Genomic DNA, 21,402 nt, shown 5'->3' with positions numbered 1-21,402 from the left:
CAATATGTATCTTGTGAATGAGCGACATAATAATTATGAAAATATATTAATTCGATTAAAACTGAAATTATGAATGCATTTTCAGGAATATACATTGGTGGTGCATATTATTTTGGCCTTTGATTCCTATTCTGAACCTGAGATAAATATTACAGATAAAGGAACTTTATCCTTTATATTATTTTTTATTATCAGAAATTTATCTTTTATGTTATTTTTACAAGTAACCAATTACTTCAACCTCAAAACATGGAGTCTTTGTTAACTTGAAGAAATGAAGCTCATAGAAGCCTGGATCTCTTCCAGAGTTCTTCCCTTGGTTTCTGGTACCAACCGTTCCACAAATACAACAGTGAGGCCACAATTGCTCGCAAATATGAAAAAGGTACCTGTCAAGACAAACAATCAATTCATGTATAAAACCCTCAAACTATGGCGTAGATGTTTAAAAACAACTAGACCTTTTACAGAAAAAAAAAACCTCCCACCTGAGAATCATGTTTCGTTAAAACAATATATTAAAAAAATTACTAAAGTATTGTCGCATGTGTTTTGGTTAAACATAACAAAGGCAAAATCAGAACTATCGAATCATGATTCCTTAAAACAATATATAAAAAAACTACTAAATTATTGTCGTATGTGTTTTGGTTAAACATAACAAAGGCAAAATCAGAACTATCTTAATTCGTGAAGTTTTAATAGCCTTCTTTTTTTAATGAAAGAAAGCTTCATTAAATCGTGAAGTTCCTTCTCATGTTTTGCGAATATCTTTTTTATTTCTGAAAATTCCAGCATAAAATGGAAGCACCTAGTTAGGCTTAATTACCTGCTGAGTTCCACATCATGAGAAAGTTGAAACCAAATGAGACAACCCATGAACCAGCCCAGCTAACGAAGGTCACAAGGCTTCCTGCGGTTCCTTTCATGTTCAGAGGAAATATCTGCAACCAAAGTCTCAATTATGACAAGCTGCTTCAATGACAATAATTTTCAGGTAATTTTTAAAATGCTCCCAACTTTTAATATTTTTTAAACTACTCCTCAAAGTTTTAATAATGTCAAAATGCCTTCTAAAATTTTTATTTTATATCAAAATCCCCAGAGTGGGGGTCGCTCATAACAGAATAAAAATCTTAAAAGGGCATTTTTGACATTTATAAAATTTCAAGAGGTATTTTGAAAAATATGTTAAATATTGGAGGGCATTTTAAAAATTACCCTTATTTTTCAGTTCCTTTTGTTCAAGTAAATCACCTCTGACATAATAACCCATGGTATCGCCCCCATACCCAATGAGAACGACCCAGTATATATCTGATATGAAAAAAAAAATGCCAGCTTGAATAATATAAATACAATTTAAAAGAAAAGTTATAATGAAATAAGATTGAGGTACCAAAATGCCACCCAGAGCAAGCGCGGTGGTCAAGTCCTTCGGAAAGTCATGGTCCTGTTGCACTTGAGAAATGAATGAGATTTCTTTTTTCACATTAATAAAGAGAGTTCTCGATTCAAGTGAAGACCTTCAATAGGAATACTATAGCAACAAGGAAACAACCTACACACGTTCCTGCGGCAGAAACCTAAAATCAAAAGTGGTAAAGACATGAGTTAATATGCAGATCATTTTTATGGAAAAGGAAAGAGAAATCTGAGCTGAAATATATTGCTTATATTTTCTTGCCATTAAAAGTGGTCTCCTCCCTGATCTATCCATTAAAATCACGCCTAATGTAGTCATTGGAATCTGCAACTAGCAATTCAGTTGTAATGTATTTGATAAAGTAAAACAGAAATTTCATAAAGGTTATACCTGCACTGCAGCCATAGCAATCATTCCGGTATTGCCAGAAGAAAAACCTGGTAAGATCATAAAGTTTGTGCGCATTGTGATTATGTCCCTCAACTCATTTTCATAAAAAAAAGGCATGGAAAATTTGCATTATTTGTCCCTCAACTTATTTGGACTTTTTAAAAAAAGTTGCCACCACCACTAGTTTAGGACTTTCAGTGCATTCACCACATTCTTTTCAAGAAAATGAAAATGCTGCTTCTAAATTTTCAGAAGCAAAATTTTAAATGACTCTGCACGATGTCATAGTCATGTAAGAGGAATCATCGTTAGTCCTCTATCAGTGTGACAATTGCACTCTCCGTAATGATATCTTTTGTTCATGGTTTTTCTCCCCTAAAGATCATCACATAAATCATTTTAACTGTTTTTCCTTATTCTGTATTTCTGGTCCATCATTCTTTATATCAAATAGGTATTAGGGTGATTCTAAGTAGTTTAGGTCTATAAAATCCACCGTAAGTTTGATAAAATGACCACTTACTTCTAGAGCACCAACCTAAACTTCTATTTGAACTCTGACGGGTGGGTGGAAAATAAATTCATTGAGGCCTGAATTCTCTTAGACCTGAAGACAATCTATAGTTTAATACTCATTAACACTTCTAACTCTTAGTTGTGAAATAAGGAATCCATTGAGGCTTATGTACTTAGACCTGAATATTAGTTTCACTTCAAAACTATAATTGATGTTCAACTTACTAACCAGCCATCGCGGAGATTCTGGAATAAAGAAGAGACCCATTAATTGCAGAAAACATGGAAATGTACCTGAAACAGAACATATTAGGTCAGTCAACTTCAAGATACGCTTGTTAGGAAAGAAAGGAGGTTGAAGACGTAATGCATTCATTAGGTGGGAAAAGTGAAGCTATTTGTAGAAACTAGTAAACCCGACACACAAAAACACTCTAGTTCAGTACCCCAATTAAGTGCTCATACAGGCAAAAGATTTAAAAAAAACTAAAAGAGGCAAGTACTAAGTTGGAGGTAGGAAGTAAGGTAGTTCAGTGCAATAAATAGTGCAGTATTGTCATTTGTGTGCAGGTTGCAGTCTTCATTGGCAATTTTTAGACAAGCCTACACCAAGCCATGAAAATGTGCAGCCCAAGGATAATCAGATCTCTGCTCGACCAGTACTTAATCTTCAAAATGTGGGGCTGGAGAAGTTGTTAATCTTCAAAATGCTTTTGAGAGGGACCAATAATCAGAATGATAGACCTTTTCTGTAACCCTATATAGCATAACAATGACCAGTTCAATCTAGCTTACACCTCTATGTAGAACATATAATTAGTTTTCAAATCCCAAACTGCTAGATTTTTAGTGGTATGAATCTTGTCAAATGATTCAACAATTCAACAATTAGGATGAAAATTATCTTTTCTTCAGATGTTAATAGTTTTACCTATAATTGCAAGAATACGCCAAGTGAAAACAGTTCCAAACAGGTAAGCTAGTGCCCCTCCACAACATATCATTAGCTGCACTAAAATTTTGTTAAAATAATATGATGCCTAAATTTAACTATGTACTATCCAGCTTCAGAAACCTTCTTCCATTACCTGATTAAGTGCAGCAAATCCTCCTCTTAAACTCTTTGGTGTTATTTCAGCAATGTACACTGGGACCTGAATTTGGAAAACAACTAAACTTCACAACTATATGCATAATAATAAACACGTGTATGTTGTAAGAGAGACAAATTTGTTATAACAAGTACAATCATTGATAAAGCTCAGCTTAAACCCATCATTGAAATTCATCATACTTGGTGTTCCTACTACTATGGTTTGGTTACAACATACGGTGATAAATCAAATCAAAGATCTCAGATCTACTAGTATCCATATCCTATAGTTGTGCTTGTCACAGGTCCAATTGTGTTAGTCTAAGCTTCATTGACAAACAAGAGTATAATAATAAATATATAGATTAACCAATTCAAATATCATCCTGCAAGCAAAAGCAATATTCTCATCCAATGCAAGACACTCATTATAGTTGAAACTCCTATTAATAAGGAATTAGTAGAAACACTTTCACTAGTAAGGTATGCTATAAGTTGAGATGGTTTTGATATTTGAGTCATACAAGAAGAAAATTTAATTCAATTGACTATGAAATTGTTATATTCTTGTTTTTTGAAGTAAATAAATCAAATGGGAGAAGAGTGGGGCAGTCCAAAACTATCTCAGCCCAAAACATACCCTATTGGTCCATGCTGACCACCAACACAGCTGGACATCAAGATAATACCTATTTGAATTGATACAAATCAACACAACCAAAATTTTAAACCTTGGGCCAAAGAAAAACAATCTAGTGTCTACACCCATAACTATTTATCAAGAAAGAAACCAATTGTAGCATTATCAAATTATCTTGAATGATGAGGATATAGTAACATATTTTGCATATGTCAGACTATATTTATATTCCACATAAAGACAGATGTGTCATGGCAATTTTTGACCAAAATAAAAATGAGAACAAGATAATTAGCTTCTAATTTTATTCAGAAAACCATACTGGCATGAGCTTACCACATACGAAAGAAGACCGATGCCACATCCAACTAATAATCTTCCAATATCAAGCAACCAGATATCCTTACAACAGGTAATAAGCTCATGATAATCAGTGATCATTCGAAACACAAGCATAGTGTTTAAGGACGAAACCTACATGACTGCTTTTGCAGGCTTCATGCTTCTTAGTGAATTTACACTAATAAAAAAAGTGACATAAAGCCTCAATTTCATACTCAGGGAAGAACCTTTGTTAAGAAAATAAAAATCCATCCAGTAATACAAAGAACATCTGAAACTGCCATTGCCTGCAATAGTCATGAATAAGTAATGCATCAGTTATGTGATTGTGGATTCTCTGATATGGATCCAGCATTGGGGGAAAAATAGATGTAGTTTTAACTTACACTTCTTCTTCCAATTAGATCTGCAACCCTTCCACTCAATATAGCACCTATCATTGCTCCAATTGTCAATATTGACCCAAACAGAGAGTACTGCACAGCCAAGTATAACATATGAATATGTGATATAAAATTGTGCTAGAAATTACTGTTTCATGTATCCCAGTGCACACAATGCTCAGGCTGTTTCTGAACCACCAAAAATTCTTTCTATTTGATTCTAATACTGCATCTGTAAGTTGTTTCTCCTTTTCTTTACCCATAATTAGGTGCCCATGTGAGAATGAAACGCATACCTGGGGCAATGAAAGGTTAAGGTCTTGCATTATTCCAGATTGTGATGGTGAAGAATATCCTACCTGAAAGGACAAATAAGGAAAAAATGAAAGAATTACAGAAAGTGACCAAGTAAACAGACTTCATTTTAACAGAAAACAAAAGTGCCTAAATTTGCAAGGATGTTTTCCTTATTTTACTGGACAAAGTACTGAAATTTTTTAACCATGCCATGCACAGATGAATGGCAGCATGTAATGCCCCAGTGATATTTATTACTTCAGCAACTTCTTTAGTTTTCTATGTCTAGGAATTTAGTAGAGAGTGTACCTGATTCAAATATTTAACCAAAATTACCAGCTTTCTAGCAACGACTGGGATGGCCCATTTGGTATGGCATGTGTTCCAGATGTTGAATTATTTTTTTCCAGAAAAAAGATATTTATTGAGCATATATTGTTAGATCTCTAGATGAAATATCTAACCTCTATTTTTCTTAAGCAGTTTTAACAGATTCTTGGAGGCATTTTAAGAAACATGCACCTGTCAAGAGCATATGAACTGGCAACATGCAATGGAAAGTGAAAACAAACACAAGATGGGGAAATGAGTTTACTCGGATAAGTAGGACAAGTTACAAAGAAAGATAAATCAATAAGTACGGATGGGATTTATTTGATCACTATTAATCCACCTTAATTACATATGAGAATAAAAGGTAAATGAGATAGTACTGATATCTTTTACACTGTTTGTAAAAGTCTAAAAGGATTGCTTTTCGTCTGGCTAATCTACAAAAATGTGAAAACTTCTAGTGTTTAAGCTACTTCAAATATAGACTGAAATCAACTACACACTCACAAACATAATCCCTTCTGTACTTGATATCAACCCCTAGTATAAAAATATAACTAAGCTTCATACGAGTTGCAAATTTAACACCTAAATGATCTCAAATTAACAACGGGAAAATAGGCTTATATCTAGTAGACAACTCCGAACAAGCATCTTTGACCTCTCCATTGAATAAGTTTGTTCTCAAATCTTCTTGTTGAAACCCCCAAGTGTTTTCAGTTCTTCATTCATAGTTTTGACTGATTTGGGAACCATCCGCCATCAATTTCAATCTTATTATCTAACATAGTTGACCTCAAATAGTTGGGATTAACACACGTTATTGTAGTTTAGACCAACTACTTTCTTAGATATCACATGGTATTATCTCTCTATTAGTTTTTAGCAAAATACTCTAAGACACTCGAATATAGTAAACAACATTCATGTTAGATGCTTAACCCCATCTCACATAGCAAAATCTTTACATCACTTAATTACTTAAGCATGTAAAAGTATGATTAGAGTCAATATCAAGATGTATTCGGTTAGCTAGGATTGTCATTCAACAAAAGGTGACTGAAACAAAATCTAAGAATCACACCCGTCAGTATAGTTCCTTGAAATTGCAGAGCATTCGATTTAATTATGAACCAACCTTGATATGCCAACATGCGTCGAAAAAGTTAAAATCAAAACTATTCACGTAAGGTTCTCCCGCATTTCTGGCACTTTTTTTTTCACATTTCTTTCGGCTTTATTCTCTAATTCCTACTTTCTTTCAGCAGCATCCGGTCCACTCGATATGCCCGAACCCACCAAATGAAAACATTTTCTGTATATTTACTTCTAAAACTTTTCAGATTCATTGGAAACCGGTGTCTGTGCTACCTAAATTTTGAACGTTCACGCTGTTGGTATTGACGAAAAGACTACTCTTGGGCTAGTTCCCAAATCCAGGGACTGACATGCAGGGAATCACCCCTTATCAATTTTTCACCCTCGAATAACCACCACTGAAATAGGAGAGATATGATTTTATAACAGGAGATTGTTCGCATACCGACATGCCGAACTCGAAGGAGCCGGAGACCGCGACGGCTGTGCTGGCGACCACCATCCATAAGGAAGGCGAAGCGCTTGCCTTCTCCCTCTTCCTCTCCATCAGCGGCTTCACTGTTTCGCCCTCTCCCTTCACTTCCATCTCGCCTTCGCAGCACCAGCCGAACAACTCCAAAGAGGACGCGAGTGTCAAATGAGATTGGAATTACCGGCGAAAGGGCCCGAGTAATCATGTTCGCCATATTTGACATTGGATTTAATAATTTTAATAGTTAAAGATTCCTCTACAACTACAGCAGCAAATTTAGTACTACAGTGTAACGATGATTTATTTTCATAATTAATTAGATATTTATAAATTAATTTTTAATTATAATATATTATGGATTAATTTCTTTCGATGAAAGACCGTCCTTGGAATGTTGACTGTAAAGTGAGATATCATCCGTATTTTTTAATTTATTTGATGATTGATGAGAAATTTTAATGAGCTCGAATATAAATTTAAAAATATTAATTATGAAACGGCGTGTTATTCATATTTCTTAATTTATTTAATAATCAATAGAAAATTTTTATGGAATCGAAGACCAAGTATAACTCTGGAACATTGATTATAAAGTGATTTGTTGTTTGTACTTCTCAATTTAACTTGATGATTAATAAAAAAAATTTTCATAAAATTGAATTAGTTACTTTTAGAATTAATCATTTGATCACACTAGCTAATTGTATAAATATGATAAGTTAATATTGTAGCAGCTAAGAAACCTTAGTTGCTACAATTGAAAATTATTGAATAAGACAAGTTCGAGTTGTATCAATATAATTAAGTTTGAATTGTAACAATTACGATTTCATAATTACTACAACGTAAATATAAAGTAAAACATATTTGAATAACAACTATGATTTTGTAATTATTATAATATAAACATTAAGTAAATAAGTCACATCTGTATTATAACAATCACGAAATTGTATTTACTATAATATGAATATTTTTAAATATGTTAAATATGCATTATAGCAATTACGATTTTATAATTATTAAATCATAATTATTACAATGCGGATTTATCATATTCATAAAATTTGACAAATTAATTTAAAATTTAATATATTTAATGTTAAATAATGTACTTGAAGATAGTTGTGTAATTTTATAGGAAAAATTGATGAGATAGAATATCGATAAAAAAAATTAAAAATAGATCAAATAAAAATGATGCCTTTTAATTATTGACCTTAATTCTTCACAGATTTACTTTTCCATAAAACATGCACACCGTAATATTTTCATAATTGACGTTTATTTTAAGAAAAAATCATTCTTATGCACCATATATATACTCGGTATTCTAACAAAAGAAATCTCAGTCTTAAAATGAAAACTGAAGTATTTTGATTTGTCGAGTGTTAACAGAAATAAAAATATATAATTATATGTTTTGATAACTGGAAAATAAAAAAAAATAATTAAGAAACAGAGATGATTCAAAAGAAAAAGAGCAACAGGCATATAATATTATTCTATAGATATATAGTCATTCAAGACCAGGGGCTGTCTGCCACTACTTCAGTCAGTACTCGATCTTCACATGACTTCAAAACAAGCAAAAGATTCTTCTGTTCCTGTCCAATCCAACCCATGGAATTCGCAAAACCATCAGCAGCAGGATCATCACTGTACTCAGTCTCATCCACTGCTGCCCATAAATACCTACTCATCGCCCCATCTCCCTCTCGCAAAACTCACTATAACCTTCTTCTTCTTCTTCTTCGACTGTAGTAAACATAATTCAATCAACTGATGGCTCCGGTCACTCTTGCTTCAATGGATCAGAAGTTGGCCGTGGCCAAGCGCTGCTCTCATGGTATTCTGCTTTTTCATGCACCTTCATTGCGTTAAGAGTTTCAGTACTTCTTATCACATGCCTATCTTTCATGGCAGAGGGGGTTGTTGCAGGCGCCAAGGCGGCCGTCGTCGCAGGCGTTGCTGCTGCCGTGCCCACTGTAAGCAGTGCAGTAATTGATTGATGCAAACAAGTTTAATCTTTCTTTTCTTTTCTTTTTTGAATTTTCATTTGCCATCAGTTTAATTTAATTTATTAACTTTGGTAAATTAACAAGTTGGCCAGCGTTAGGATGCTACCATGGGCGAAGTACAACCTCAATCCTACAGCCCAAGCACTCATCATTTCCACAGGTTTAATTTATTCATCATTTAATTTCATCTCGTAATTACACTCTTATGTTGGTTTATTTTTCGTTATTAATATACTTTGAGATGTTGGCGGATGTAGCTGCTGGATTAGCCTACTTCGTTGTGGCAGACAAGACGGTGCTGGCACAAGCCAGGAAGAACTCCTTCAAGGATGTTTGATTAAGAATCCATTAAATTGACATATTTTCATGCTGAAATAGTGAAATGTATCCGTGCAAATTATGAGGATAGATGGAACGTAAAATATAATTATTGTTCTAAATACATTGTGGAACCTTGTTATGGATGTGATTCCGGTTTCGAACAAGCTAAAGCAGAGCAGGTTTGCTAGATTAAAATTATGAACAGGATCGTGAGATCGATATATGAGGCAAGTGACATTCCACCTTATACAAAAGATTATGAGACGAGAAAATTAAATTAGAGTAAAATATGTATCTTGTGAATGAACGACAAAATAATTATGAAAATAATAATTTGATTAAAACTGAAATTCTGAATGCATTTTCAGGAATATACATTGGTGGTGCATATTATTTTGGCCTGAAGCTGTGATAAATATTACAGATAAAGGAACTTTATCCTTTATATTATTTTTTATCATCAGAAATTTATCTTTTATGTTATTTTTACAAGTAACCAATTACTTCAACCTCAAAACATGGAGTCTTTGTTAACCTGAAGAAATGAAGCTCATAGAAGCCTGGATCTCTTCCAGAGTTCTTCCCTTGGTTTCTGGTACCAACCGCTCCACAAATACAACAGTGAGGCCACAAATGCTCGCAAATATGAAAAAGGTACCTGTCAAGATAAACAATCAATTCATGTATAAAACCCTCAAACTATGGCGTAGATGTTTAAAAACAACTAGACCTTTTACACACACACACACACACAAACTCCCACCTGAGAATCATGATTCGTTAAAACAATATATAAAAAAGTTACTAAAGTATTGTCGCATGTGTTTTGGTTAAACATAACAAAGGCAAAATCAGAACAATCGAATCATGGTTCGTTAAAACAATATATAAAAAAATTACTAAATTATTGTCGCATGTGTTTTGGTTAAACATAACAAAGGCAAAATCAGAACTATCTTAATTCGTGAAGTTTTAATAGCCTTCTTTTTTTAATGAAAGAAAGCTTCATTAAATCGTGAAGTTCCTTCTCATGTTTTGCGAATATCTTTTTTATTTCTGAAAATTCCAGCATAAAATGGAAGCAACTAGTTAGGCTTAATTACCTGCTGAGTTCCACATCATGAGAAAGTTGAAACCAAATGAGACAACCCATGAACCAGCCCAGCTAACGAAGGTCACAAGGCTTCCTGCGGTTCCTTTCATGTTCAGAGGAAATATCTGCAACCAAAGTCTCAATTATGACAAGCTGCTTCAATGACAATAATTTTCAGGTAATTTTTAAAATGCTCCCAACTTTTAATACTTTTTAAACTACTCCTCAAAGTTTTAATAATGTCAAAATGCCTTCTAAAATTTTTATTTTATATCAAAATCCCCAGAGTGGGGTCGCTCATAACAGAATAAAAATCTTAAAAGGGCATTTTGACATTTATAAAATTTCAAGAGGTATTTTGAAAAAGATGTTAAAGATTGGAGGGCATTTTAAAAATTACCCTTATTTTTCAGTTCCTTTTGTTCAAGTAAATCACCTCTGACATAATAACCCATGGTATCGCCCCCATACCCAATGAGAACGATCCAGTATATATCTGATATGAAAAAAAAAATGCCAGCTTGAATAATATAAATACAATTTAAAAGAAAAGTTATAATGAAATAAGATTGAGGTACCAAAATGCCACCCAGAGCAAGCGCGGTGGTCAAGTCCTTCGGAAAGTCATGGTCCTGTTGCACTTGAGAAATGAATGAGATTTCTTTTTTCACATTAATAAAGAGAGTTCTCGATTCAAGTGAAGACCTTCAATAGGAATACTATAGCAACAAGGAAACAACCTACACACGTTCCTGCGGCAGAAACCTAAAATCAAAAGTGGAAAAGACATGAGTTCATATGCAGATCATTTTTATGGAAAAGGAAAGAGAAATCTGAGCTGAAATATATTGCTTATATTTTCTTGCCATTAAAAGTGGTCTCCTCCCTGATCTATCCATTAAAATCACGCCTAATGTAGTCAGTGGAATCTGCAACTAGCAATTCAGTTATAATGTATTTGATAAAGAAAAACAGAAATTTCATAAAGGTTATACCTTCACTGCAGCCATAGCAATCATTCCAGTATTGCCAGATGAAAAACCTGGTAAGATCATAGAGTTGGTGTGCATTTGTGATTATGTTCCTCAACTCATTTTCTTAAAAAAAAAAAAAGGAGGCATGGAAAATTCGAATTATATGTCCCTCAACTTATATGGACTTTTTAAAAAAATTGCCACCACCACTAGTTTAGGACTTTCAGTGCATTCACCACAGTCTTTTCAAGAAAATGAAAATACTGCTTCTAAATTTCCAGAAGAAAAATTTTAAATGACCCTGCACGATGTCAAATTTTAAGGAAGTCTGATGAGTACACAATTTTGGACCCAATCTAGCCTGCACATTAAAGGATGCATCCCATGTGCTCCAAAGGCCAGCAGGAATATGATGGCTTGGATTCGCCTTCATAAAGAACCACAATAGTTTTATTCTCAAAATTAAAAAATATTAAAAAAATTAAACATAAAAAACTTTGGATAAAGCCCTTATAAAATAATAGAAGTCCCATTTATTTGGTCTAGGATGAGGCCATATAGTTAAATTCACAATTATAGTTTGGAGGGACATTAATACTTCACCTGCTGACACAAATATTTCACTTGCATAAAAGCATATAGCATTAACTCCTCCAAATTGCTGGAGTATCATAAGACCAACTCCGACCTGGTTAATAAATTTGAACAAGAAAATATCAAGATAACTTAAAGCATTGACCAGTTTTGCTGAACAAGAACCTTACAGTCACTGCATGAAGGTATCTCTTCTGAAACAAGTCCACCATGTTGGACTGAGGAAGCCGTTGAAGACTTGCTGTGAACTCCTAAATGACCAACGTTAAATCATTCTTATATTCCAGAAGCTATTATATGCTATGAAACCATTTGAAGTCAAATATAGTACCATTATCTCCTCTGCTTCTTGAGAAACATCAGAGTTTTTTCCCCTTAGCCTTTTAAAGACAGCTACAAACACGTGATGGCTACCAATCATAGCCTGCAAAAAGAGTTTGAACGTGTACTTCAATGCCAAGTAAAGTTTGATGCCCTTACATTTTGATATTTGAAACCAATAATCTATCCATGACAACATTTAGCTAAGCCTTAGCACGGAAGAATCTTGAAAACTTCAATCACTGCTAGGAAGACACCTGTATTTCTACTTTTTTTTGTTTTAAATCTCTGCAGAATGTGAATAAGATTGAGAACCAAGTATTGCAAACAAAAAAAAAATCCTAAACATAAGAACTCAAAAAGGATGTTAATCTAGGAAATGCAATTGTTGGATCTATATGGTAACAAGAAAAATATGTTCAACACTCAAGATAAAATTTGTTCAAAAGGGAAGGTAACGAGACAAGAGTAGTTGAATTAGATATTTCCTATTTTTAGAATATTCTTAAAAAACAATATTCTTTTAAAAATATTGGTTTAAGACATTATCGTAATATCAAAGTGAGCTACTTTAATAGAAGAGTTCATACTACACTGACATATAATTACCTACTTGTTACTTACCCTTTTGAGGTCATACATACAATCCCTTTTGCTCTTGCCTCCAAATTCTCTTGAGGTCAGTGCTATATGAGTCAGACCAAGTTATTAAGCAATGCCCTAAGACATACTATGCTGTTGGACTTTCAAGGAGTTCATTCAGTTGGACTTCTCAAGGCTTCTTCATTATACTCTCCTTTTTGTTTCTGCTACTTATGTTTTCATGAGTTGAAGAGATATCTTTAGCTGTTTATTTTATAATGCCATGTTAATTATTTTGTTTTGCATTATTGGCCATTGTGCCATTATTCGGCTCAATGCTGGAACTAGTATTAGGTTGTGAGACATCTCACACATTTTTAATGCTATGACTACAAGGGTCAATGATCAACAATTTATCATCGATGAGGTTGTCTCCTCATTAAGTGAATCCTATCCCATCCATGGGAAAGGAGCCACTTGGGTCATGCCAATGGTGTACAAGGGATAACATGTTCTCTAGAGGTATAGTTAAATACCATGAGTTAAATTCAATGGTCATTTATCCCGATCTCAAGGAAATCTACATGTAAAAATCAGAAAGCCTTGTGATTGAGGGTGAAGAAGACTTGATAAGAAAGCTAACATGTCATTGCTTGAAACAATCTCTGAGCAGCATACAAAAGATTTAACTATTTTATATTCACTTTAGTTCAACAGTAGCTATTATGACGGTTGTGTCTCTCAAGAAACTAGATGGTGGCTTGCTCATCTACTCAGTACTACATATTGGTAACATATTGATTATTGTCTATAAATAAAGAAGTGAAAATTTTTCATTATGTACAGAAGACTTTTGACATGAATATGTGAAACGGATATGGAGTGGAGCTAGGCAAGTTGTTAATTGATCGAAAACACTACATCAAGAAGGTATTAAAATTATTTAACCTCCCATGTTATTCAATGCACTGTTAGTAAGAATTCAAACTAATAAATGTGGTACCTAAATCATCTCAGGAGATTGAATGAATGCACTTGTCCATTATGGTTAATGTGTCAGGAGTATGATTGTATGTCATAATCAGGTTCGAACTAGATCATCTAGACATTATTAGTAGAGATAGATGATGAAACTAGGGAAGCAACACTGACAAGCATTGGAGTAGAATAAGAAACAAGAAAGTACAGAAGAATGTTCACAATTTGGCAGATCAAGAATGATCTACAGGGCTATGTAGACTTGATCTATCTTGCAGCAGATCCAGACAAGAGATCATAGGTGGTGCTCATGCTTAGTAGGTGAGACATTGTTAGGCATTGCCCTCTATAGGCTATAGTTATTGTTTACTAAGGCAGGTGATATTAGATGTGGCAAAGAAAGCAATTCATGCAAAGGGCTTGGTCAATGAATTCAGTGTTTTCCTATGTGAGTCTCACATACTTGACTAAGGATCAAATGTTTTATAAGAGGACCAGACACAGGTAGTATCACTTTGTGTTTTATGCATGATGTGAGATTTTGAGGTGAAGCTTCTGTGGGATTATCATATATGATAACCTGTCTAATAATTTAACAGAGGCTCTTTTGAGCACCAAGATCTTACACTAATAGAATTTGGTGGGTGGACATTACAGCAACTATCCTATGGATTAGCAAGGAGTTAATAGCAGTTGTCTTTCACACATGTGAATCAAGGTGGAAAATTATTGTGCCACTCAAATGCATCTCACCTGCTCAATAAAATATTTTGAAGTGTTGTGTCAGTTGACACTTCTGAAGTATATGTTTACCCCTTCTAAAGTGTGTAGAGCTATCATGTAGAGGAAGCGCATGAATCGAGGTGTTGTAGAAGTGCATGAATCGAGGTGTTGTAGAAGTGCATGTGCCGAGTTGTTGTGATAACTGACCGCTCAAGTTAGACCCTTAAATCAAGCAGGTTAGATCCATACTAGTGAAATTAAGGCATTTTAGAATGGTTTGCTATGCTGCCAACACCTAAGAGGTGGACATATTAGTTTAGACTAGATTCATCTGTAGAACAATTGGAGAACCAAGTTGCAATACTAGATAGAAGCAGATCAACCCAATTTGGTCAAGGTTGACCAGCAGCAAGTCGTATCAAAAGAAGGTGACAAACTCATTAAATCATCACACATCACGCTCATCATCCCCTCAGCATTTCATCTGTACCATGTGTGGTTCAAGGTTTGTAGTCGCACTAATGTAGGTCGCCTATAAATACATGCATTGCATGTGTATCAAGATATAAAATCAGTGCGGGAACTGGGAAGTGTGAGAAGAATCATAGTCATGTAAGAGGAATCATCATAGTCCTCTACCAGTGTGGCTATTGCACCTTTTCCGGTTTTCTCTCCGTAATGATATCTTTTGTTCATGGTTTTTCTCCCTAAAGATCATCACATAAATCATTTTAACTGTTTTTTCTTATTCTGTATTTCTGGTCCATCATTCTTTATATCAAATAGGTATTAGGGTGATTCTAAGTAGTTTAGGTCTGTAAAATCCACCATAAGTTTGATGAAATGACCACTTACTTCTAGAGCACCGACCTGAACTTCTATAACAGCTTGAACTATGAAGGGTGGGTGGAAAATAAATTCATTGAGGCCTGAATACTCTTAGACCTGAAGACAATATATAGTTTAATACTCATTAGCACTTCTAACTCTTAGTTGTGAAATAAGGAATCCATTGAAGCTTATGTACTTAGACCTGAATATTAGTTTCACTTCAAAACTGTAATTGATGTTCAACTTACTAACCAGCCATCGCGGAGATTCTGGAATAAAGAAGAGACCCATTAACTGCAAAAAACATGGAAATGTACCTGAAATAGAAAATATTAGGTCAGTCAACTTCAAGATACACTTGTTAGGAAAGAAGGTTGAAGACCTAATGCATTCATTAGGTGAGAAAAGTACTAAGCTATTAGTAGAAACTAGTAAACCCAACACACAAAAACACTCTAGTTCAGTACCCCCAATTAAGTGCTCATACAGGCAAAAGATAAAAAGTTAAAAACTAAAAGAGCCAAGTGCTAAGTTGAAGGTAGGAAGTAAGGTAGTTCAGTGCAATAAATAGTGCAGTATTGTCACTTGTGTGCAGGTTGCAGTCTTCATTGGAAATTTTTAGACAAGCATACACCAAGCCATGAATAGTTGCAGCCAAAGGATAATCAGATCTCTACTCGACAGGTACTTAATCTTCAAAATGTGGGGCAGGAGAAGTTGTTATTGCCTGTTTGCTGATATGCTTTTGAGAGGGACCAATAATCAGAATGATAGGCCTTTTTTCTAGCCCTATATAGCATAACAATGACCAGTTCAATCTAGCTTACACCTCTATGTAGAACATATAATTAGTTTTCAAATCCCAAACTGCTAGATTTTTAGTGGTATGAATCTTGTCAAATGATTCAACAATTCCCAATATTAACTCTGCAATATCAAATTAGGATGAAAATTATCTTTTCTTCAGATGTTAATAGTTTTACCTATAATTGCAAGAATACGCCAAGTGAAAACAGTTCCAAACAGGTAAGCTAGCGCCAGTCCACAACATATCATTAGCTGCACTAAAATTTTGTTAAAATAATATGATGCCTAAATTTAACTCTGTACTATCCAGCTTCAGAAACCTTCTTCCATTACCTGATTAACTGCAGTAAATCCTCCTCTTAAACTCTTTGGTGTTATTTCAGCAATGTACACTGGGACCTGAATTTGGAAATCAACTAAACTTCACAAATATATGCATAATAATAAACACATGCGTATGTTGTAAGAGAGACAAATTTGTTATAACAAGTACAATCATTGATAAAGCTCAGCTTAACCCCATCATTGAAATTCATCATACTTGGTGTTCCTACTACTATGGTTTGGCTACAACATACGGTGATAAATCAAATCAAAGATCTGAGATCTACTTGTATCCATATCCTATAGTTGTGCTTGTCACAGGTCCAATTGTGTTAGTCTAACCTTCATTGACAAACAAGAGTATAATGATAAATATATAGATTAACCAATTCAAATATCATCCTGCAAGCAAAAGCAATATTCTCATCCAATGCAAGACACTCATTATAGTTGAAACTCCTATTAATAAGGAATTAGTAGAAACACTTTCACTAGTAAGGTATGCTATAAGTTGAGATGGTTTTGATATTTGAGTCATTCAAGAGGAAAATTTAATTCAATTGACTATGAAAACGTTATATTCCTGTTTACCATTCTTGTTTTTTGAAGTAAATAAATCAAATGGGAGGAGATCAAAAGAGTGGGGTCAGTCCAAAACTATCTCAGCCCAATACATACCCTATTGGTCCATGCTGACCATCAACACAGCTGGACATCAAGATAATACCTATTTGAGTTGATACAAATCAACACAACCAAAATTTTAAACCTACTGCCAGACAATAACAATCTAGTGTCTACACCCATAACTATTTATCAAGAAAGAAACCAATTATAGCATAATCAAATTATCTTGAATGATGAGGATATAGTAACATATTTTGCATATGTCAGACTATATTATATTCCACATAAAGAATGATGTGTCATGGCAATTTTTGACCAAAATAAAAATGAGAACAAGATAATTAGCTTCTAATTTTATTCAGAAAACCATATTGGCTTGAGCTTACCACATAGGAATGAAGACCGATGCCACATCCAACTAATAATCTTCCAATATCAAGCAACCAGATACCCTTACAACAGGTAATAAACTCATGATAACCAGTGATCATTCAAAACACAAGCATAGTGTTTAAGAATGAAACCTACATGACTACTTTTGCAGGCTTCATGCTTCTTAGTGAATTTACACTAATAAAAAAAGTGACATAAAGCCTCAATTTCATACTCAGGGAAGAACCTTTGTTAAGAAAATAAAAATCCATCCAGTAATACAAAGAAAATCTGAAACTGCCATTGCCTGCAATAGTCATGAATAAGCAATGCATCAGTTATGTGATTGTGGATTCTCTGATATGGATCCAGCATTGGGGGGAAAATAGATGTAGTTTTAACTTACACTTCTTCTTCCAATTAGATCTGCAACCCTTCCACTCAATATAGCACCTATCATTGCTCCAATTGTCAATATTGACCCAAACAGAGAGTACTGCACAGCCAAGTATAACATATGAATATGTGATATAAAATTGTGCTAGAAATTACTGTTTCATGTATCCCAGTGCACACAATGCTCAGGCTGTTTCTGAACCACCAAAAATTCTTTCTATTTGATTCTAATACTGCATCTGTAAGTTGTTTCGCCTTTTCTTTACCCATAATTAGGTGCCCATGTGAGAATGAAACACATACCTGGGGCAATGAAAGTTTAAGGTCGTGCATTATTCCAGACTGTGATGGTGAAGAATATCCTACCTGAAAGGACAAATAAGGAGAAAATGAAAGAATTACAAAAAGTGACCACGTAAGCAGACTTCATTTTAACGGAAAACAAAAGTACCTAAAGTTTGCAAGGATGTTTTCCTTATTTTACTGGACAAAGTACTGAAATTTTTTAACCATGGCAGTAGACCACAGATGAATGGCAGCATGTAATTCCCCAGTGATATTTATTACTTCAGCAACTTCTTTAGTTTCCTATGTCTAGGAATTTAGTAGAGGGTGTACGTGTACCTGATTCAAATATTTAACCAAAATTACCAGCTTTCTAGCAACAACTGGGATGACCCATTTGGTATGGCAAGTGTTCCAGATGTTGAATTATTTTTTTCAAGAAAAAGATATTTATTGAGCATATATTGTTAGATCTCTAGATGAAATATCTAACCTCTATTTTTCTTAAGCATTCTCTTTTAATGGATTCTTGGAGGCATTTTCAGAAACATGCACCTGCCAAAGAGCATATGAACTGGCAACATCCAATGGAAAGTGAAAACAAACACAAGATGGGGAAATGAGTTTACTCGGATAAGTAGGACAAGTTACAAAGAAAGATAAATCAATATGTATGGATGGTATTTATTTGATCGCTATTAATCCACCTTAATTACATATGAGAATAAAAGGTAAATAAGATAGTACTGATATCTTTTACACTGTTTGTAAAAAAATCTAAAAGGATTGATTTTCTTCTGCTAATCTACAAAAATGTGAAAACTTCTAGTGTTTAAGCTACTTCAAATATAGACTGAAATCAATTATGCACTCACAAACATAATCCCTTCTGTACTTGATATCAACCCCTAGTATAAATATATAACTAAGCTTCATACATGTTGCAAATTTAACACCTAAATGATCTCAAATTAACAGCGGGAAAATAGGCTTATATCTAGTAGACAACTCCGAACAAGCATCTTTGACCTCTCCATTGAATAAGTTTGTTCTCAAATCTTCTTGTTGAAACCCCCTAGTGTTTTCAGTTCTTCATTCATAGTTTTGACTGATTTGGGATCCATCCACCATTAATTTCAATCTTATTATCTAACATAGTTGACCTCAACTAGTTGGGATTAACACACGTTATTGTAGTTTAGACCAACTACTTTCTTAGATATCACATGGTATTATCTCTCTATTAGTTTTTAGCAAAATACTCTAAGACACTCAAATATAGTAAACAACATTCATGTTAGATGCTTAACCCCATCTCACATAGCAAAATCTTTGCATCACTTAATTACTTAAGTATGTAAAAGTATGATTAGAGTCAATATCAAGATGTACCATCACCAGCAATGGTGCGGTTAGCTAGGATTGTCATTCAACAAAAGGTGACTGAAACAAAATCTAAGAATCACACCCATCAGTATAGTTCCTTGAAATTGCAGAGCATTCGAATTTAATTTGAACCAACCTTGATATGCCAACATGCATCAAAAAAGTTAAAATCAAAACTATTCACGTAAGGCTCTCCGCGCATTTCTGGCACTTTTTTTTCACATTTCTTTCGGCTTTATTCACTAATTCCTACCTTCTATCAGCAGCATCGGGTCCACTCGGATATGCCCGAACCAACCAAATGAAAACATTTTCTGCATATTTACTTCTAAAACTTTTCTGATTCATTGGAAACCGGTGTCTGTGCTACCTAAATTTTGAACGTTCACAGAAAAGTGCACTGTTGTTGGTATTGACGAAAAGACTACTCTTGGGCTAGTTCCCAAATCCAGGGACTGACATGCAGGGAATCGCCCCTTATCAATTTTCACCCTCGAATAACCGCCACTGAAATAGGAGAGACATGATTTTATAACAGGAGATTGTTCCGACATGCCGAACTCGAAGGAGCCGGAGACCGCGACGGCTGTGCTGGCGACCACCATCCATGAGGAAGGCGAAGCGCTTGCCTTCTCCCTCTTCCTCTCCATCAGCGGCTTCACCATTTCGCCCTCTCCCTTCGCTTCCATCTCGCCTTCGCAGCACCAGCCGAACAACTCCAAAGAGGACGCGAGTGTCAAATGAGAATGGAAGTACCGGCAAAAGGGCCCCAGTATTCATTGGCTTCCTCTACAACTACCACAGCAAATTTAGTACTTAGTGATGCTACTTGTCCTAACATATTTCTGTCATAAATTATAAATTTATGATGAAAATCTGGACCGTTCAATTATAATCACCCATTCAATCACAATTATCCATTCAATCTACAATCAAGATTTAATCTTAATTTTAAAATTCAACAGTGTAGATTTCCGTGACAAATTTGTGACGGAAATTCTATTGTAACAAGTAGCTTTTTTCTTTGAATTAATATAATCTTTAATAAAATGCTCTAAGATAAATTTACAATTATATATCGTTGGAATATTTCTAATATTACGCCCCAAGACTAAGGTGGCATTTTCGTAGTTGGGATGACAATCTTACAATGTTTACTGTAAAATGACTTACCATTCCCGATTTACTTGATGATCAAATATTTTTTCATGGGATCGGATACAAACCTGCAAATACTTCTCAATTTATTTAGTTAGCAATCCCACACGATCACCTCCATGAATCAAACTCTGAAACATTGATTGTGAAGCGACACATCATCTGAACTTCTCAATTTATCTTAAATTGATGAAAAATTTCTATAACATCAAATTGATCAATTGATAAATTTGAATAGTTAGATACTTGATTATAAAGAAAAATTAATATTATTGAGTTTGTAATAATACTCCTAGAATTGTAGTCGTTCTCTTTTTAATTAAATATAATATAATAACTATATACAATTGTAATATTTTTAATATTACGCCCTTGTTTTTATAGTGTAACGATAAGATATTTTATAGTTAATTAAATATTCATGAGACAATTTTTAATTATAATATACTATGGATTAATTTCTTTGAATAAGAAAATAATTCTGGAATGTTAATTGTGAAACGATGAAACTTTCCGATTTAATGATTATGAAAAATTTTTATAGGACCGGATGTAATTCTACAATACTGGTTGCAAATTTATATATTGTTCATATATTTCTCGATTTACTTAGTGATCA

General features: G+C 34.0%; 3 protein-coding genes across 5 annotated transcripts; 1 reads left to right on the top strand and 2 right to left on the bottom strand.

Moving 5' to 3' along the window:
• Nucleotides 1-55: 55 nt before the first annotated feature.
• On the bottom strand, nt 56-20,314 carry LOC141830657 (sugar transporter ERD6-like 5). 3 transcript variants are annotated; one of them, XM_074718082.1, is made up of 18 exons: nt 20,175-20,314; nt 18,258-18,321; nt 17,965-18,054; nt 17,806-17,865; nt 17,573-17,638; nt 16,569-16,634; nt 16,412-16,487; nt 15,681-15,745; nt 12,325-12,417; nt 12,164-12,244; nt 12,003-12,087; nt 1,817-1,863; nt 1,688-1,750; nt 1,527-1,586; nt 1,400-1,453; nt 1,258-1,317; nt 830-944; nt 56-389 (listed from the first exon to the last, which is right to left on the bottom strand). In XM_074718082.1, exons 1-18 carry the CDS (start codon nt 20,312-20,314, stop codon nt 262-264), a joined length of 1,413 nt encoding a protein of 470 aa, XP_074574183.1. In that variant the 3' UTR covers nt 56-261. The 3 variants fall into 3 exon arrangements, with proteins under 3 accessions (XP_074574183.1, XP_074574177.1, XP_074574191.1); XM_074718076.1 differs by lacking the exons at nt 56-389; nt 830-944; nt 1,258-1,317; ... (2 more) ...; nt 1,688-1,750; nt 1,817-1,863 and adding exons at nt 9,651-9,990; nt 10,436-10,550; nt 10,862-10,921; ... (2 more) ...; nt 11,292-11,354; nt 11,421-11,467; XM_074718090.1 differs by lacking the exons at nt 56-389; nt 830-944; nt 1,258-1,317; ... (3 more) ...; nt 1,817-1,863; nt 20,175-20,314 and adding exons at nt 9,651-9,990; nt 10,436-10,550; nt 10,862-10,921; ... (3 more) ...; nt 11,421-11,467; nt 18,406-18,570 and having other exon boundaries at nt 18,258-18,320.
• Nucleotides 2,418-7,161, bottom strand: LOC141847845 (sugar transporter ERD6-like 5). Its single transcript, XM_074735936.1, has 9 exons — nt 6,964-7,161; nt 5,087-5,149; nt 4,794-4,883; nt 4,635-4,694; nt 4,402-4,467; nt 3,421-3,486; nt 3,264-3,339; nt 2,562-2,626; nt 2,418-2,423 (listed from the first exon to the last, which is right to left on the bottom strand). Exons 1-9 carry the CDS (start codon nt 7,102-7,104, stop codon nt 2,418-2,420), a joined length of 633 nt encoding a protein of 210 aa, XP_074592037.1. The 5' UTR covers nt 7,105-7,161.
• On the top strand, nt 8,733-9,449 carry LOC141830679 (early nodulin-93-like). Its single transcript, XM_074718102.1, has 4 exons — nt 8,733-8,839; nt 8,917-8,978; nt 9,096-9,171; nt 9,269-9,449. Exons 1-4 carry the CDS (start codon nt 8,776-8,778, stop codon nt 9,346-9,348), a joined length of 282 nt encoding a protein of 93 aa, XP_074574203.1. The 5' UTR covers nt 8,733-8,775; the 3' UTR covers nt 9,349-9,449.
• Nucleotides 20,315-21,402: the final 1,088 nt, after the last annotated feature.

The sequence above is a fragment of the Curcuma longa genome, chromosome 1 (genome assembly GCF_044706935.1).
Source record: "Curcuma longa cultivar G26 ecotype Majalengka, Jawa Barat chromosome 1, ITB_CL_G26_1.1, whole genome shotgun sequence".
NCBI classification, from domain to species: Eukaryota; Viridiplantae; Streptophyta; class Magnoliopsida; order Zingiberales; family Zingiberaceae; genus Curcuma; species Curcuma longa.
The sequence above is the reverse complement of the archived record's forward strand: the minus strand, read 5'-3'. Positions and strand labels throughout refer to the sequence as shown.

Excerpts from the sequence above, each read along its gene's own strand:
- LOC141847845 (XM_074735936.1), bottom strand. The coding sequence starts at position 7,104 with ATGGAAGTGAAGGGAGAGGGCGAAACAGTGAAGCCGCTGATGGAGAGG. Across the intron at positions 4,695-4,793 it reads ATCTAATTGGAAGAAGAAGT|GCAATGGCAGTTTCAGATGT; the intron begins GTAAGTTAAAAC and ends TGACTATTGCAG. Across the intron at positions 4,468-4,634 it reads TTTTTATTTTCTTAACAAAG|GATATCTGGTTGCTTGATAT; the intron begins GTTCTTCCCTGA and ends ACCTGTTGTAAG.
- LOC141830679 (XM_074718102.1), top strand. The coding sequence starts at position 8,776 with ATGGCTCCGGTCACTCTTGCTTCAATGGATCAGAAGTTGGCCGTGGCC. Across the intron at positions 8,840-8,916 it reads GGCCAAGCGCTGCTCTCATG|AGGGGGTTGTTGCAGGCGCC; the intron begins GTATTCTGCTTT and ends CTTTCATGGCAG. Across the intron at positions 9,172-9,268 it reads AGCACTCATCATTTCCACAG|CTGCTGGATTAGCCTACTTC; the intron begins GTTTAATTTATT and ends TGGCGGATGTAG.
- LOC141830657 (XM_074718082.1), bottom strand. The coding sequence starts at position 20,314 with ATGGAAGCGAAGGGAGAGGGCGAAATGGTGAAGCCGCTGATGGAGAGG. Across the intron at positions 16,488-16,568 it reads GATTTACTGCAGTTAATCAG|CTAATGATATGTTGTGGACT; the intron begins GTAATGGAAGAA and ends ATTTTAGTGCAG. Across the intron at positions 1,587-1,687 it reads GGAGGAGACCACTTTTAATG|GTTTCTGCCGCAGGAACGTG; the intron begins GCAAGAAAATAT and ends TTTTGATTTTAG.